The 18,543-nt window shown below is 45.7% G+C and overlaps 1 protein-coding gene across 3 annotated transcripts in view; it reads left to right on the forward strand.

Moving 5' to 3' along the window:
* SLC39A5 (solute carrier family 39 member 5) overlaps positions 1-17,060 on the forward strand; it is a 54,224-nt gene extending 37,164 nt beyond the window's left edge. Inside the window, exons 7-11 of one of the 3 annotated variants that reach the window (XM_030195241.1) lie at positions 8,323-8,410; positions 9,535-9,795; positions 12,688-12,768; positions 13,815-14,005; positions 15,301-17,060. In XM_030195241.1, the coding sequence (XP_030051101.1) occupies positions 8,323-8,410; positions 9,535-9,795; positions 12,688-12,768; positions 13,815-14,005; positions 15,301-15,453 (774 nt within the window). In that variant the 3' untranslated portion in view covers positions 15,454-17,060. The remainder of the gene's footprint in view (positions 1-8,322; positions 8,411-9,534; positions 9,796-12,687; positions 12,769-13,814; positions 14,006-15,300) is intronic. The other 2 variants (XM_030195242.1, XM_030195243.1) reach the window with 2 other exon arrangements.
* Positions 17,061-18,543: the final 1,483 nt, after the last annotated feature.

Genomic DNA, 18,543 nt, shown 5'->3' on the forward strand with positions numbered 1-18,543 from the left:
CAGCCTGGGGGGGGGGGGGGATATGAATGAGGGGGAGAGTGGGTGACAGCAAGAGAGGTGTTGGACGTATGTGGAATGGATGTGAGGATATAATGCATCAGGAGAGTGATTACTATCTAAAAGTGCTAAAGCAATGTGAATTGAAAGTTGTTTCTCTATTAGAGAGGGGTGTTCGCTCTGTATTCCAAAAATACTAGGACTAGGGGGCATGCGATGAAGCTACAATGTAGTACATTTAAAACGAATCAGAGAAAAATTTTCTTCACTCAACGTGTAATTAAACTCTGGAATTCATTGCCAGAGAATGTGATAAAGGCGGTTAGCTTAGTGGAGTTTAAAAAAGGTTTGGACGGCTTCCTAAAGGAAAAGTCCATAGACCGTTATTAAATGGACTTGGGGAAAATCCACTATTTCTGGGATAAGCAGTATAAAATGTTTTGTACTTGTTTGGGATCTTGCCAGGTATTTGTGATCTGGATTGGCCACTGTTGGAAACAGGATGCTGGGCTTGATGGACCTTTGGTCTTTCCCAGTATGGCAATACTTATGTACTTATACTATTTTCCAATTAAGTTGTTATTTACAGCAGATAGTCTATTAGTAGATGTCAAGGATAATCCATTTGCACTGTTTGTAACTGTACTGATAATGGACATTTGTTTGAGCACATTTTAAAATAAATACTAAAAAAAGAAAATAAAAAGAATTGTGCACAGAAAGACATCAGTCAATGCTGGCAAGCTGCCTGTGTGGGCCAGAAGGAGGAAGAAGCAGTGGTTATGGGAAAGCATGTGTGCGTGAGTATGTGTGTGGGGGGGGGGGGGGGCACATTGGTCTATATGTATCGCAGTGCCAGGTGTCATGGGAGAGGGAAAAGTGTTGGGGATCAGGAGGCATAGCCTAATGGTTAGTGCAGTGGGCATAGGCGCCCGGTATAAGAGGCTTGGACAGGCTAAGCCTCCCCTGCTGTGCTCTGAGAGGTTTAAATTGTTGATTTACCTCCATCCTCACAGCAGGAGCTGCAGTGAAAGCCCTCTAGCCTTGTGTAACCAATTGTAGAAATTGATTTATGGTTTGTTTACCTTACTGCTGGGAGAGCAGGGGGAGGGGGGGTTGGCTGGGTTGCCAGGGAGATATTTAACCAGGATGACTTCCTGACCTGCATTAAGAACAGATAGCAGCAGAATCGGACAACCAGACAACAAAGGTAGAAAAGATCATTTTATTTTCATTATAGTGTTTGGAATATGTCCACTTTGAGAATCAGGTGCTCAACATTAAAAGTTTATATTTATTTACTTATTTATGGCATTTTATCCCACATTAAACATCAATTAGGGTGTTTTGTGGCTCTACATGAGAATTGTGATGATATGATCCCTTATTTCATATTGTTGACGGTCTGCATTTTCCGTATGGGTGGTATATTGGTGTATTAGGTTCTGCCCAGTGTAATATTTATGGTACAGTAAGGTTCTGAGTGTGTTTTTGCACAAAGTTGTGCATAGTGTTTTGCAGTTGAGCGATTGTGCTTAGAATATGCTTTGAGCAACCACTTTATTCTTTGACATATGATACATATCTAATATCTAAATTTAATAAAAGGTATTAATTGTGACTTTTTATTTATTTATTTTTTTCTGTGTGTTATCAGACAATTATGGATTTAAGCTCCACCCCTGGCCCCACCCCTAACCCCGCCCCCTTTAGCCTCCCCAAACAGTTGGGCCACCGACCGCCTGTGGCAGTGGGTTAAGAATGGAGAGACTGGGTTCAATTCCCACGGTAGCTCCCTGAGACCCTGGGAAGGTCACTTAACCCTCCATTGCCCCAGGTACAAGAACTTAGATTGTGAGCCCACTAGGGACAGAGAAAGAACCTGTATATAATAAATGTAAAGCCGCTTTGGTTGTAGCACAGAAAGGTGGTATATCGCCCCTTGTCCCCCCCCCTATTTCTTCAGTAGGGGAAGTGTGAATGAGAGCCACCTTCCCCCCCCCCCCCCCCCCACTCTTAGATTACAGAAGGAGCACCATTGTCTGTTCTAGCTTGTGAGAACTAGAAGTAACAAATTGGTTTTTTTTCAAAATTAAAGCTGAATAGAATGGAAAACATACTGTCCCGAACAGAATAAGAACTATAAATAATCAGATAGACATGAGAGGGAGACCTACTAAGATGGGGGGGAGGTATTTAAGGTCATGGGCTGGAGGGGGAGAAAGAAGGAGGGGGCCTGGAGGGGGGAAGAAGGAGGGGGACCATTTTGAGGGGGCCCGAGGGGTCTCAGACGGCTGCTAATGACCCTGCAAAATTATGCAGGTCCTGGCCAGTATTCAGCCAAGGCCCCGCATAACTGTCTTATGCAGGCCCAAGGTGAATTATGTATAATAATTTTTCTTAATGAAAATGGCTTAAGAGGAACAAAGATTTTATACATATATGCATGAACCGAAGAACTGAATAAGAACAACAACTTTCAGAAGAGGACTGCATAAAAACTAGAATTATTGTCTGTTTTACCAAACTGCAATTATCTGTCATGAGTTTGTGGCAAGAATAATTTGCAATGAGGCATTATCACCTTTTCTAAATTAGCATTTGTATTGTTCACCTCCTTTTTTTATACACTCTTGCATCTCACTGACTCTCACTACTGCCCTGTTGGCACTGTTTGGCAACCTGGCAATAATACAGACTAGCTAGCACAACAATAATTTTAGAAATAAACACAAAATCCAATAGCAATACAACACAACACAACACAGAAACCAGGTGCAGCAGAAAAATATAACACATTTACACTGCAAAATTTAAGCCATTCTCAGGATTTAGCAGTAACCTAGCCTGGAATGAAGAAGAATAGGTTGGTGGTTAGAGCCGCAGGCTGAGAACCAGGAAAGCCAGCATTCAAATCCCACTTTGCTTCTTGTGATCTCGGGCAAATCACTTAACACTCCATTGCCTCAGGTATAAACTTACCAGTCACTATTCAGCTGGCAGCAGTCAGCATTTTTGTAAAACACTGACCGTTGCTGGCTAGATTAGCCCTCGATTTTCAGTGCCACGCCATGTGTGGACCACAACACTGATTATCTGGGGCTAAAGGGTGCTGCGCTGTCTGTCAGAGCTTATGCAGGTCCCAAACAATATACACCTGGGGCCTGTAGAAGACAGTTATGCAGGGCCTCAGCTGAATATTGGTCAGGACCTGCATAATTTTGCAGGGTCATTAGCAGCCCTCTAAGCCTCCTCAGGCTCCCTCAAACTGGTCCCCCTTCTTCCTTCCCCCCTCCCCCAGGCCCAAGACCTTAAGTACCTCCCTCCCTCCCCCCTCATACCTACCTTCAATCCCTGGTGCTCTGGTCTAGTGTTTCCCAAGTCAGTCCTGGAGTACTCCCTTGCCAGTCAGGTTTTCAGGATATCCACAATGACTATGCATATAAAGAAGGCAGTGTATGCAAATCAATTTTATGCATATCCTGAAAACCTAACTGGCAAGGGAGTACTCCAGGACTGACTTGGGAAATACTGGTCTAGTGGGGGCAATAGGGCCAGTAGCGAACCCCCCTCACTCCTTCCCCTAGCAGCAGCTTCCTCAATATGGCTGCCGCGAGGGGTCACAGCAGTCGTTTTCCAGATGCTGCTGCTAGGGGCAGGAGCAAGAAAGCAGAGTTACTTACAGTTGGTGGGGGGGGGAGGTTAGAGGGCAGTGATGTGCTGGTAAATGTTTAACAACAGGCTCTCTCCACGGTCCCCCTCTGCGCCCCCCCCCCCCCCCCCCAAAATTGCAGAGCTGGCTATGGCCGGGGAGAGAGCCTGGGGTGGGGGTGGCAATGCATTCCTCCATGAAAAAAAATTAAATGATCCCAGGTTCCAATCTAATTCATGTTTAATGTGCGATACAATGCCGTAAATAAATATAAACTTTTAATGTTGAGCACCTGATTCTCAAAGTGAACATATTCCAAACACTATAATGAAAATAAAATGTTTTTTTTTCTACCTTTGTTGTCTGGTGACTGTTTTTCTGATCATGCTGGCCCAGTATCCGATTCTGCTGCTATTTGTCCTCTTAACTCATTTCCAGGGCTTCCTTTCCATTTATTTCTTTCCTTTCCTCCTTTCTTCTTCATTTCTGGTCCTCAGCTTCTGCCTATTTTCTTCATCCATGTGCAGTTTTTCTCCTCTCTTCCTTTTACCTCATCTCATCTCCTTCCTCACTCTTCTCTCCCCTCCATCCATGTCCAGCATTTCTTCTCTCTCCCCTCCTCTCCCCTGCATGCACCCATGTCCAGCAGTGATCCTCCTCTCCCCTGCCCTGCATGCACCCATGTCCAGCAGTGACCCTCCTCTCCCCTGCCCTGCTTGATGCACCCATGTCCAGCATTGACCCTCCTTTCCCCTGTCCTCCATCCACCCATGTCCAGCAGTGACCCTCCTCTCCCCTGCCCTGCATGCACCCATGTCCAGCAGTGACCCTCCTTTCCCCTGTCCTCCATCCACCCATGTCCAGCAGTGACCCTCCTCTCCCCTGCCCTGCATGCACCCATGTCCAGCAGTGACCCTCCTTTCCCCTGTCCTCCATCCACCCATGTCCAGCAGTGACCCTCCTCTCCCCTGCCCTGCATGCACCCATTTCCAGCGCAACCCTTAGTTCTCTCCCCTCCATCCACCCATGCCCTTCTCTCCCCTGCCGCCCCTCCCGAAATCTTCACCGGCGACTTCTCCCTCCCTCCCTCCCTCCGGATCCATCCCGTCCCTCGCCGACCTGACTCTTCTAATTCTTCGGCGGGGCAGGCAGTCTTGCCTGCCCGCTACCAGCGCTAACTCTCCCCTGCCGGTTCGCGTTTCAAATGGCCGCAGAGACTTCAGTAGAAGTCTCGCGAGGCCGCCTCTGGAAGTGTCGGTGGCCATTTTTAAAGCGCAAACCGGCAGGGGAGAGTCAGCGCTGGTAGCGGGCAGGCAAGAGTGCCTGCCCCGCTGAAGAATTAGAAGAGTCAGGTGACGGTCGGTTACAGTGAGGGTCCGGATCGGGTGGACGATTGATTGATCGGGCGGGCGGGAGGAGAGCCGGCTCGCAGTAGGAAACAACCGGCTCGCAAGTCGGTACAAAATGTAACAACCGGCTCTTGCGAGCCGGTGTGAGCCGGCTCCAGCACACCACTGTGAGAGGGGGATTGTGAGGCGGGGCAGCTGAAGTTGCTACCTGGAAGGTAACCAGGCACCGACTGATATTCAATTGAATTTAGGTCTTATATACCGCTAATATCCCCTGTTTAGGGTTCAGTGCGGTTTACAACATTAGTGGAACAACAGTTACAGTTTTATAAGTAGGATATTGGGTGAATACATTCTTATTTGTTAGATATAATATTATAGAGCATTATACGGTATAACTATAGTCTGTGTTAAATTTGATATTTCTAAAGTCCATTAGGGGATCGGTGAGTATTATATAGCAGTCTTTGGGAAGAAGAAGGTTTTTAGCTTCGTCCTTCAGAAGCTGAGGTAGTTATTCTCTGCTCTGATAGCCAGAGGGAGTGAGTTCCATAATGCGATCCCCGTCACTGAGAAGAGCGAGTTAAAGACCAGTTCCCGGTTGCCGTCAACACACAAAGTTAGGACAGCCTTTTTTCTGTCCTTACTTTATGTGGTTGCTCAGCCAGTTAGCAGATTAAAAATCTCTGCTAACCAGCTACGATTGTACCTCCCTAACTCTTCTTGATTCTTTACTGCTCACAAAGTAACCTGGGGGTGTGGGGGGGCCAGGGCTGGAGCCAGGGGGGGTGGGGTCTACCAGACCACCAGCAAAGGTTTTAGGTCTTGGGGGTGGGAGTCCTCAGTGCTTACCATGGGGAGCAGGCCGTTCCCTGTAATGACAGTTTCAGACCTGTTGTAAAATTGTATTTTATTTATTTATTTTATTTTATTGCATTTGTATCCCACATTTTCCCACCTATTTGCAGGCTCAGTGTGGCTTACAATACATTGTAAATAATGGAAATACAATTTGTTACAAATCAGTTATGGCTTACATTGTGAGAAGTTAAGTGAAGACAAAGTCAAAGTATCGTTGGGGAATAGGACAAGGAAAAGAACAATGGAACAGTGGAAAGAGACAACGGGAAATTGATAGGGTAATAGAACATTAGCAAAAGAACATTCGGTATAACATTTTCTGTGAGTAGAGGTATAAATGTGATAAAATTACGGGGGATGGGTGTTCAGAAGAGAATGTATTGGTGTATTTCTGAAACAGTGAGTGTGGGCTTCATGTGTATTGATCCTTAATAAATTTTATCAAAGAGATGAGTCTTCAGTAGTTTGCGGAAGTTGGTTAGTTCGTGGATCGTTTTCAAGTTGCGTGGTAGTATATTCCAGAATTGCGTGCTTATGTAAGGCTATCAATAGAAATCAAACAAAATAAAACATGGAAAAGAAAATAAGATGATACCTTTTATCATCTTATTTTCTTTTCCATGTTTTATTTTGTTTGATTTCTATTGATAACCTTAAGAGTGGACTAACACGGCTACCACACTCCTGTGCTTATGTAAGAAAAGGTTGATGCGTGCAGTGCTTTGTATTTTATTCCTTTGCAATTAGGGAAGTGGAGGTTAAGGAAAGTTCGAGATGATCTTTTAGCGTTTCTGGGTGGTAGGTCTATTAAGTCAGACATGTAGGCTGGAGCTTCACCGTGGATAGTTTTGTGGACTAATGTGTATACTTTAAAAGTAATGCGTTCCTTAAGTGGAAGCCAGTGTAGCTTCTCTCGTAAGGGTTTTGCACTTTTGTATTTTGGTTTTCCAAAGATGAGTTTGGCTGCTGTGTTCTGGGCTGTTTGAAGTTTCCTCAGTATTTGCTCTTTACAACTTGCGTATAGTGAATTGCAGTAATCCAGATGGCTAAGTATGAGGGATTGCACTAGGTTGCGGAAGACAGTTCTTGGGAAGAATGGTCTTATTCTTTTCAGTTTCCACATGCAGTAGAACATCTTCTTGGTTGTGTTGTTTGCATGGGTTTTGAGTGTTAGATGGCGATCAATAGTGACTCCAAGGATTTTTAAAGTTTCTGAGATTAGAAGGTTTAGTTTTGGTGTGTTTAAGGCGGTAAATTCATTCGTGTTGTATTGGGAGGTGAGTATTAGGCATTGAGTTTTTTCCGCGTTTAGTTTCAATTGAAATGCATCTGCCCAGGTGTTCATGATGTGTAGACTTTGGTTAATTTCATTGGATATTTCTTTGATGTCTTGTTTGAAAGAGATGTATATTGTTACATCGTCGGCGTATATATATGGGTTGAGGTTATGATTTGGTAGGAGTTTTGCCAATGGGATCATCATTATGTTGAAAATGGTTGGTGAGAGGGGTGACCCTTGTGGTACTCCACATTCAGGTGTCCATGAAGCTGACGTAGTTGAGTTTGATGTGACTTGATATGAACGCAGGGTTAGGAACCCCTTGAACCAGTTTAGGACACTTCCTCCAATGCCAAAATATTCAAGTATGTGCAATAGAATTCCGTGGTCAACCATATCAAAGGCACTTGACATGTTTAATTGTAGGAGGAGTATATTGTTGCCGGTTGCGATCATTTGTTTGAATTTAGTCATTAGGGTAATTAGTACTGTTTCTGTGCTGTGGTTCGATCGGAATCCTGATTGGGCATCATGCAGTATTGAGAACTTGTTTAGATAGTTTGTGAGTTGTTTTGTTACCATCCCTTCGGTTATTTTGGTTATTAGTGGTATGGATGCTACTGGTCTGTAATTGGTTATTTCGCTTGCACTTTTCTTTGTATCTTTGGGTATTGGGATGAGTAAGATTTTTCCTTTTTTGCATGGTAAACATTGAACGCTCGGTAAGCTTTTGGCATGGGTAATCAGAGAGGATATTCAGCAGTACTGTCCAGTTAAGTGATGCTGAATATCCCTGGTTAGCCCCAGACAGGCCATTTAAACAGCTAGGAGTCTCTCCTGTCCGCTTAAATCGCTCAGAATATCAACCCCTTAGCTTGTAAATACTCTGGGGAATAGGAAAAATACTTACCCTACCTGAATGTAACTGAGCTACAACTGAAAAAGGTGTGAGCTAAATCTAGCTTAAGTCTATTTTCTGGGGATTCTCTATATATTTGACTATCCGAAGTACATCTTTCACATCCTCAGCTGCCACTTTTACAGACATTCTTCCCCGAGTTGGGCTCAGAGACAGTGAGTAGTCAGTGGCTGTATAGTACTTGGTGGGGGGAGAGGGGAAGATAGACTTGTGTGCATGAATAATGGTCAGGCTTGTGACATGCTTGTTTGTTTCGTGTACATAGAGACAATCTCGGACCAAACGAATGAGAGTTTCCGGCTCTGGAGAAGATGAAAATGTAACAACAGCATTACAGGTGATCTCTGCTGCAGGTGAGATTCACCAGAGGAATACTCCAAGTACCATCAGAAATAATGATAAAGTAGGTACCTGAGCTTTCACACAGCTTGAGCTCTGGACTGGGAAGGAATAAAACATAGGCTAACTAGACACTTAGCTAGGGTCTTTTCAGTGGCACTAAGTTGGTGGCTTCTACGGCAGATTTTTGCCTTGGTAATTTAGTTGCTTACTGAAAGAAGTGTGTGTGTGTAGGTGGAACCAGAGTTACTACTGCTCATAGAAGTCTATCTATTCTTCCCACCCATAAGTACATAAGTATTGCCACACTGGGCCAGGCCAAAGATCCATCAAACCCAGCTTTCTGTTTCCAACAGTGGCCAATCCAGGTCACAAATACCTGGCAAGATCCCAAAAAGGTTCAATACATTTTATGCTGCATATCCCAGAAATAAGCAGTGGATTTTCCCCAAGTCAATGTAATAATGTTCTATGGACTTTTCTTTTAGGAAGCCGTCCAGGCCTTTTTTAAACCCTGCTAAGCTAACCGCCTTTACCACATTCTCTGGCAATGAATTCCAGAGTTTAATTACATGTTATAGAAACATAGAAACATGACAGCAGATAAAGGCCATATGACCCATCCAGTCTGCCCATCCTCTGTAACCCCTAATTCTTCCTGTTCCTAAGCGATCCCACATGCTTATCCCATGCCTTTTTAAATTCTGGAACAGTCCTCGACTCCACCACCTCCACCGGGAGGCCATTCCACCCCCCCACCACCCTTTCTGTGAAATAATACTTCCTTAGGTTACTCCTAAGCCAATATTCCCTCTTAACTTTGTCGTTATTACCCCTGTATGTTATCCTCCAGTTATCAGGAGGTTCTTACTTGCTGCTTCCTCCTCTGCAGACAGAACCACATTGAGCTCTCATTTGTTTGAGTTTGACATGTATATTAAGATGGAGAGCCCCCGCACATTTGTTTATCTACAGAGCACCAAAGGATACACCTGTGGAGGCAGAGCAGGATCAATCTTCCTACTTTGTTCCTTGAAGTTATCTTTCTCTGTACTATGAACTTGTGCTATGGCCCCCACTTTGTTCTAGTTGAATTAAAAAATAAAAAGAAAATAGATGCTTATTTCTTTTCCCACAGAGCATGACGAGTACCAACAGAGTTCAGAGCCAGAGGGAGACAACAGTGAGGCACAGCACTGCTCGCTGCAAGTACATAGTGAGGAAGAAGAGACAGAAGATCCTAAACCTCAGAGCATACACAATATGTCAGCTAATGAGCATTACCAGCACCCAGGGCATTCGCACAGTCCAGACATTAGGAATGTGAGCACAGTGAGCATCGCATGGATGGTGATTCTAGGAGATGGGATACACAATTTTACAGATGGATTAGCAATCGGTAAGAAATGGGACACTGTATCCTAGGGATGTGCATTTGAATCACAGTGCCATTAAATTTTAGCCTTTTTTTCCAGTGTTAAAGGCTGGCACCAGCCAGGCTTAAAACTATGAGCTTTAGGTTGGAAGGCAGTTGTCTTCCAGGAGGAGATACTCTGCATCTTGAGAGTCAGTCCATGCAAAGCTCTTTCTCATATTTCTGCTAATCTTAGTTCCTGTTTCTTGATTGGCTCTGTGTTTTCAGTAATCCTTGTGCGCCCTGTTGTGCTGGATGCACTTCTTGGAGGTACAACGACCCTGAGCAATCCTAATTCTTGTTTCTTCAAGCCTCAGGAATCCTTACTAGGAACTCTGACAGAATGAACCATTCAAAATAAAGGTAACAAAAGATTGACTCTATGGCTGATGCACAGAGGCAGCTGTTAGATAAAGCTGCCTCAATAAAACTTACCAATTGTAAACAGCGACCACTGCACAAAGAGGATCGCATGTAAAAGAGATGCACAGATTCCTCTTTGTGCATCGGTCACTGTTTGTGACCCGGAGCTGTCAAATGCATTTGACAGTAGATCGCCATAGACCCAACCCAACCCTCCCCCCTCCCCAAGACCTAAAAACTTCCCTGGTGGTCCAGTGGACCCTGTCCCGGCCTCCCTGACCCCCAGGCAACAAATCCCTGGTGGTCCAGTGGACCCCGAAACCCCCCCTGCAGCCCCTCCCAGGCCTCCCCATAAAAACTCACTGCTGGTCCAGTGAACCCCAAACCCCCCCCCCCCATTCAGTCTCCTGACCCCCCCCTCCCACACAAAACTTTCCCTGGTGGTCTAGTGACCCCCTCCCCTCCCCATACCTTAAAATTTTGGAAGCAGGAGGGCAAGAGCAACACCTCTTTACTACCTCTGGACCCGCCTTCTCAAAATGGCAGCACCCAGCCCTTGCCCAGTGCATTCTGGGATGCAGTGGGCAGGGCTAAGCACCATATAAGGCAATCCAAGGGATTCAAGTTATAAGTTCGCAACATCCAAACCGTGAGGGCCAGAGATTGGAGGTTGGGATGCAGAAAAGACCCCTCATTCTAAATGATGACAAATAAGAGGAAGGGAAAGACAGGAAAAATAAATAAAATAAGGGAGATAATTAGCCGTGGGGGAAGGCACTCGCAAAAGTGAAGAAACTTTGAAAAACACAGCGTGAGGAGAAGACTACAAAATGTGTCCTCTCAGCTCTGCATGGGTAATCAGAGAGGATATTCAGCAGTACTGTCCAGTTAAGTGATGCTGAATATCCCTGGTTAGCCCCAGACAGGCCATTTAAACAGCTAGGAAAAAAAGACTGAGAAACCCACACTTGAGCATCACGCGGGAAGGCACCAGTGAATATGTGGTGGGACGCTGCTAGAATTTTCTTTATTACTAGCGATTCAGTGTCCAAACCGGGGCTCTGTCAGACGATGTCACTCACATGTGGGAATAACACAGCCTGCTTGTCCTCAGAGAACACTACTACATCAGCTAATTTGAACTGTAAGAGTAGGGGAATGGTCAGTGCCCAAGGGCTCACAGCAGTTAGGGGGTCCTGTACCTCCTCCCCATATAACTGAAATCTCTCTCCCCTCCATCCCTGGGTCTTACACTCCTCCTCTCTCACCTCCTCCCCTGCTCAGGCATTTCCTGTGTCTCTGACACCCCTCCCCCCCACACACACATGTTTACCTCAAAAGTTCCTTTCTCTATACAGCGTGCCGGCAAAAGCTGTCTGCCGCTAACTAGAACCTTCTCTGACGCGGCCTGCCTTTGCAGAAACAGGAAGCTACATCAGAAAGAGGTGGGCTGCGGCAGAGAGAAGGTTCTAGTCAGTGGCACACAGCCTATACTAGGACCCTGTACGGAGAAAGGAACTTTTGAGGTAAATGCAGGGGAGGGGGAGAGCTGAATCTAGGGATAGAGGAGAGAAGGGGAGATGTTGGCCTCAGGGGGAGAGAGATGTTGGACCTGGGAAAGGCAGGGAAGAAGGCAGAGATGTTGGACTAGGTTGTGGAGGGAGGGAGAAGTTGCACCTGGGGGGGGGGGGGGAGGGGGGGAACGTAAGAACATAAGCATTGCCATACTGGGACAGACTGAAGGTCCATCAAGCCTAACATCCTGTTTCCAACAGTGGTCAATCCAGGTTACAAGTACCTGGCAAGATCCCAAAATAGTAGAATACATTTTATGCTGCTTATCCTAGAAATAAGCGGTGGATTTTCCCCAAGTCCATCTTAAGAATGGCTTATGGACATTTCTTTTAGGAAGTTATCCAACCCTTTTTTAAACCCTGCTAAGCTAACTGCTTTTACCACATTCTCTGGCATAGAATTTCAGAGTTTAATTACATATTGAGTGGAGAAATATTTTCTTCAGTTTGTCTTGAATTTACTGTTTTGCTAGTCCTAGTATTTTTAGAAAGAGTAAAGAAGTAATTCATGTCTATCCATTCTACTCAACTCATTATTTTTTATAGACCTCTATCATATCATATCTGCCCTCTGCCGTCTTTTCTCCAAGCTGAAGAGCCCTTCTGCATAGGGAAGTAGTCCCATCACCTTTATCATTTTTGTTGCCCTTCTCTGTACTTTTTCTAATTCTAATTGTATCTGAAGATACAATTGATGGATCTGGGGGGATGGAGGGGGAGATGTGAGACCCCAGGGAGTTCAATGACCCTTATTGCCAGGGGCCCAGATCCCTGTCAGCCCACCCCTGGTGAGAGTGACTGATGCTGGAAAGGTAGCAATCTGTTATGGCCACTAGACTGGAGGGATGGACTGTCAATCATATAGCAGGGGTGCTTTATAACCCTGGTAATGCCCCTTTCATGACAGCTAACCCTTCATTTCCTCTTTCTTTTCTATCAGGGGCTGCCTTCTCTGGGGGTATCTCAAGTGGTCTTGGCACCACTGTGGCTGTCTTCTGCCATGAACTACCCCATGAACTCGGTAAGTGGCAATGTCCCAACTTCCCCCCACCTGGAATGTTTGTTTAAAAGATTTTATATATGCTATATCTGAATGCAGCTCAAGTGGTTTACATTACAATAAAATATTAAAAAAGGAACTCCATAATTAATAGGAAAGAATATAATCAATTAAAACAGCTTAACCATACTCATGCATCCATAAACAAACCAGTCCAGCAACATTCAGCAGAGGCTACAAATGAGAGCTGAAAAAAAATGAGTTTTCAATAACATTTTACATTTAGATAAAGGAAGTTCTTCTGATTAAATTGGAGGGGGATGATCATTTCAAAGCCTAGGCCCTAAAAAGAAATATGTGGATGAACGATATGCTTTTTGAGTTGCTTCTTTCTTTTTTACTTTGACATTCCTTGCACCTGAAAACGTATAGAGGGTTACGGAGCAGGAAACCCAGAAGACGCTTCATGATTCAAGGATTAGGGTTGCCATAGTTGCGGAGACAAAAAAGAGGACACACAAAATAAAATGCTTGCGAGGCCACCGCTTGAACTTTCAGCAAGCATTTTAAAGAAGCAGCGGCTGTGGGCAGGAAAGAGTGGGGTTATTTCCTGCCACTAGACCACCCAGGCCTGTTACGCTAGGTTCAGGTGGAGGAGGAGAGAAGGCCCGCCCGCCAGCCAGCATGTCTTTCCAGAAACCCAGACAAGACCACCAAGGCCCGTTACGTTAGGTTCAGGTGGAGAAGAGAGAAGGCCCACCCGCCAGCATGTCTTTCCAGAAACCCAGACAAGACCACCAAGGCCCGTTATGCTAAGTTCAGGTGGAGGAGAGAGAAGGCCCGCCCACCAGCATGTCTTTCCACAAACATAGACAAATAGGCAGGCTCGTAAAAACTGTCCAGACCCCCGACAGTCCTCTAAAAATTATGTCCGGGTGAATCCGGACGTAAGGTAACCCTATCAAGGATGAACCCTAAGCAACCCCAAAGAGCTTTCCAGGCCCAGCTGCCAGTGCTGATATATAGCTGCAGCGTGCCAATCTTACCTTTTGTGTCTTTCTTGGCAGGTGACTTTGCAGTGCTGTTGCAGGCAGGGATACCCATGCGGAAGGTGCTTCTTTTCAGTCTGGTCTCTGCCCTTTTAGGGTACCTGGGCATGGTGGTTGGCACAGCTGTTAGCCAGAGTTCCTCCACGATCACTTCCTGGGTCTTTGCTGTCACTGCTGGGATCTTTCTCTATGTGGCCCTGGTTGATATGGTAGGAGACACTAGCAGATTATTAGTCTGTTATATCAGTTTCAACAGTTTTTCACAGTCCTGACAGCTTGAATTGCTACTTGGATTTCTTTGCTTTGGGCAGTTGTGTCCCCTCCAGCATGTAATATGGAAAGCTATTGGCATGACTAAAAACTTGGGATGCAGAACAGGGCATAGCTGCACAGATAAATTAGAAAAAGACATATTAAGGATTCTTTCAAAATCCAAATAGTCTTTCATGATTCTTTACATTCTTTCTCTGCCTATTTTGCTTTGATTTCAATCCACCTGTCCTAGAAAACTCATATTAGGCTGTTTATGTTCCTCATTTCTGAGGTGGTTCTAGGCAGGGGCGTATCTGCGTGGGGCCTCAGGGGCCTGGGCCCCCACAGATTTTGCCCTGGACCCCCCTACCGCCATCAACCCTCCCCCGCTGCCGTTGCTTACTTTTGCTGGCGAGGGACCACCAACCCCCGCCAGCTGAGGTCCGCTTCCACCTGCCGCTGCCTTAAAAACTACTTCTTCAGCCGGCGGGGGACCCCAAACCCCCGCCAGCCGCCCCGCGGTTTTTAAAGTTCATCTTCGGCCTCCGTGGCCGTGCTGCTGTTGATAGGAGGCGCTGTTGAATACACTTCGGAGTCTGACGTCGCAGCACGTACAACGTACAACGACGTCAGACTCCGAAGTAGATTCAACAGCTCCTATCAACAGCAGCATGGCCACGGAGGCCGAAGATGAACTTTAAACACCGCGGGACGGCTGGCGGGGATTTGGGGTCCCCCACCGGCTGAAGAAGTAGTTTTTAAGGCAGCAGCAGGTGGAAGCGGACCTCGGCTGGCGGGGGTTGGGGCCCCCCGCTAGCAAAGGTAAGCAACGGCAGCAGGGGAGGGTTGGTGGCGGGAGGGGGGTGGAGAGAGTCATTGGTGGCGGTGGGGGCTCTGACAATGGCGGGGGGGGGGGGGGGGCGGGGGCGGCGGGGGGGGGGGGGCTAAAATGTGCCCCCTCCCTCTGGCTCTGGCCCCCCCTACCGCCGGAGTCCAGATACGCCCCTGGTTCTAGGTAATAGAAAATGGCAAAAACTCCATTTACAGTATAGGAAAGGAAAAGGAAGTTTTTATGTGTGTACCTTTACATAATACCTATGATGGGGGAAGGGCAGGAGGGTCAATGTTTAGCTAGTTTAAAGTTTTGTTCCCATCACACGTAGGCCTGTGGAAGTAGCATAGAAACCCTGGCAAGGAATAAGCCCCCTTAAAAAAAAAAAAAGTAACCCAATTTGTTTCCCACTCTTTTTAGCTTCCAGAAATGTTGCAAAGAGTCAGAATCATCAATGGACGAGAGCAGGTGCGGAACTTCTTTCTACACAGCCTGGGCTTTCTGCTGGGGGTGGGGATTATGGTCTGTATTGCCCTCTTTGAAAAACAAATGATCATCAGTGTGGATCTCTAGTAACACTTTGCCATATGCTGCCCAGCATCTTGTCTCTTGCTTGAGCTAGCCATCTACTTGCTTTGAACAAAACACGTGCCTCAGCCTGAGTCCAATTAGATCTTCCCAGGAACAGAGCCCACTGTCACAAGACACTGATGCAGGAACAACTGGATTCTCAGTGAGTTGTTTTCTGAGCAGGACTGTTAATCAGATCTTCCTGTAATCCTGCAGTACAAGAGGACTGCAAAATGGGGAAAGATATTGTCTCCTTGCAGTCCCCACCTGGGAGGATGATTCCCTTAGGGAGCAAGAGCGCAACTACTAAGGATCTATCAGAACTTTGACAGTGGAAGAGCAGCTATGGGAGGGCAAGGCCCCCCTCCCCTTCCATGGCTTAGGACAAGTCACTTGCTAGAATGAGGTGTACAGGACTGGTGTTCCCTGCAGTACTTTTATTTTGCTGTAGCTGAAGATGAGACCTTCTCCCTCAAAACAATGGTGATACATCTACATTAGTTCTTACCCATATTTACCTAAATACTGTGGAATCACAGCTTTGGCTGCTCTCACAAATAGCCACCAATCACCATAACTCCCTTTATGAAGGGGTGAGGGACTGCCGAGATGTTCGGACACTGAAACATCAAAGAAGCAGGTTCCTCGGAGATGTTAAGGTTTCCCAAACTCTTCCCATGCTTCAGGTAGTGATGATTCAGAAGGGTCACACAGGTGCAAGCATGACACAAGCTGGACAATTTCTGTAATCAACAAATGTTATTTGAAGGCCAGTACCTCCCTATGAAAACCCTTAATCATTGCTTGTCTTTGTAATGGCCCAAAATAAAGTTGGTTTTAGAAGCTGGCCTGATGTGCCATAACATCCTCTCAGATGTTTGCTGGGGCTGTGTGATTGACAATGTGGAAACAATTTATAAAATCTTCACAGATAAAAGCCTATTTTACATGTGGATGTTACGATGTAAACTTCATTGAACCAAACATTTTTGGATAATGCGGGGTACAGAAAACAAAAAAAATGAAAAAATTAAACATACATGAAAAGGGTTTCTAGAGAATTGCACAAGCATATACCATGTTCTGTATGATGGTCAATAGAAATGGGAATATTTAAATAAGTGAGAGTGGTTTAGTTTGGAAGTTGCCCTAGACACACTTACTGCCAGGTTCTGTACAGGTTGCTCAAATCTGGGTGTGGATTGCAGATGTGCCTAAACTAATTAATTGGGTGCTAACAATTATTTAAGTAATTACACTTGTCACTAATTAAGACTTACACACATCTGCCCTACACCTTATTCTATAATATGCATGTCTAAATATCATACAGTACATCTAAAGGGGGTGTGGCCATGGGTGGGTCAGGGGTATTCCCAGAAAGTAGGCTCAAAGTTATAGACTTCTTGGATTTGCGTGCCTAACTGCCATCTGTTGGGTGCAAGCATTTACACTGGTTTATGTCAGTCATAAGTGTTCGCACCCAAAGTTTGATGCGGGAAGCACGCCAAGCTATTATTCTGTATAGGGTGCTCTACTTGAAGCGCCCTTTACAGAATACGATTGTAGCATGGATTATAATGGCACCTAACTTTGAGCACCATTCACTGAATCTGGTCCTTATTTGAATAAAATATACATACAGTACACACATACATTGAGACTTGTTTTGGACGCAGGGACGTATCTGGACTTCAGCGGTAGAGTGGGCCAGAGCTGAGGTGAGGGGGCACATTTTAGCCCCCCCCGGCGCTGCCGACACGCCCCACCATTGCCAACACCCCCTGCCGCTGCCAGCACCACCTCCAACAAGTTTGACCCCCCCCCCTCGGCCCACCCGCCCGCCATCTGTTGCTGTCTGTACCTTTGCTGGCGGGGGACCCAACCCCCCGCCAGCCGAAGCAAGGCTTCGTTCTGTTTCTGTGAGTCTGACGTCCTGCACATTGTACGTGCAGCAGGACGTCAGACTCAGAAGAAACCAAATGCAGGAAAAAGACTTCGGCTGGCGGGGGGTTGGGTCCCCCGCCAGCAAAGGTACAGACGGCAAGGGCAGGTTTACAGGGGGGTTGAGAGGGGCGTTGGTAGGGGGGTCCAGGGCCAAATTTACAGGGGCCCAGGCCCCCGTGGCCCCATAGCGTCTATGCCCCTGTTTTGGAGTAGTGTAAATGTGTGTGTTGGAATATGTGTGCTATTGGGATTGGATCTGGGAACCTAATTGTTGCCTTTATGCAGTGTACTTCTCACATAGATGTCCAGTTATAAAATCAAGTTGTGTGTCCAGGATAGATTACATCTTACTTACACAGGAAATCTTCACAAATGTCATTTCCAATACCATTGGGCTGATAGTAATATCAGATCATGCAGGGGTTGAAGTGCATATACGTTTTGGCCCCATGTCACAGCGAAACTCAGCTTGGCGTCCACTACCCCTCCACTGACTCAGAGGTTTTTTTTTCTCTGCACCGTATCATTTACGCCCACCAAATCATTAGTCTTTTGAAAGACTTGATTTGGTATGTTCATCCTTGCATAATTGTTAAATTTCACCTTCAAGTTACCACTGTATACAGACTCCTGAGGCAGGCATTGTTGCTGAAACATGGTGCTGTGTCGAGTCCCATTTTTTCTACAATAAAATAATATTTTCTTTACACTCCGTCTCCTTGGCTTTTTGGAAGAGTCCTGTTGATCATGCTACTCCTCTGTTGTTGCATTACTCTTCTCGTAGCGGATACAGTTTCTCCACCCTTGTGGTTGATCCTTGCTCCTCAATGGAGAACATAATTGGGCCTGGCAGACTAATCCTATTCCTTCTTATTACTACTAAAATTATTGTTCTTTTAAAACCAGGGAACGATCCGGTACAGCTGGAATTGTATCATCCTCTTAAATTATGAAGCTAAACTGTTAGCAAACGTTAGCTCTTAGCTAATAGATTGTCTAGGGTGCTGTCGTCTTCGATAGCTGAGCCACAGATGGGTTTTGTGGAGGTTGAACTATATAAAAAAAATATGAGGAAGATATTGGAGGCTGCACAGTCTTGGGGGGGCCTCACTGCTCATTAGTTTTGATGCTTAAAAGGCCTTTGAC

The sequence above is a fragment of the Microcaecilia unicolor genome, chromosome 3 (assembly GCF_901765095.1).
Source record: "Microcaecilia unicolor chromosome 3, aMicUni1.1, whole genome shotgun sequence".
Classification (NCBI taxonomy): domain Eukaryota; kingdom Metazoa; phylum Chordata; class Amphibia; order Gymnophiona; family Siphonopidae; genus Microcaecilia; species Microcaecilia unicolor.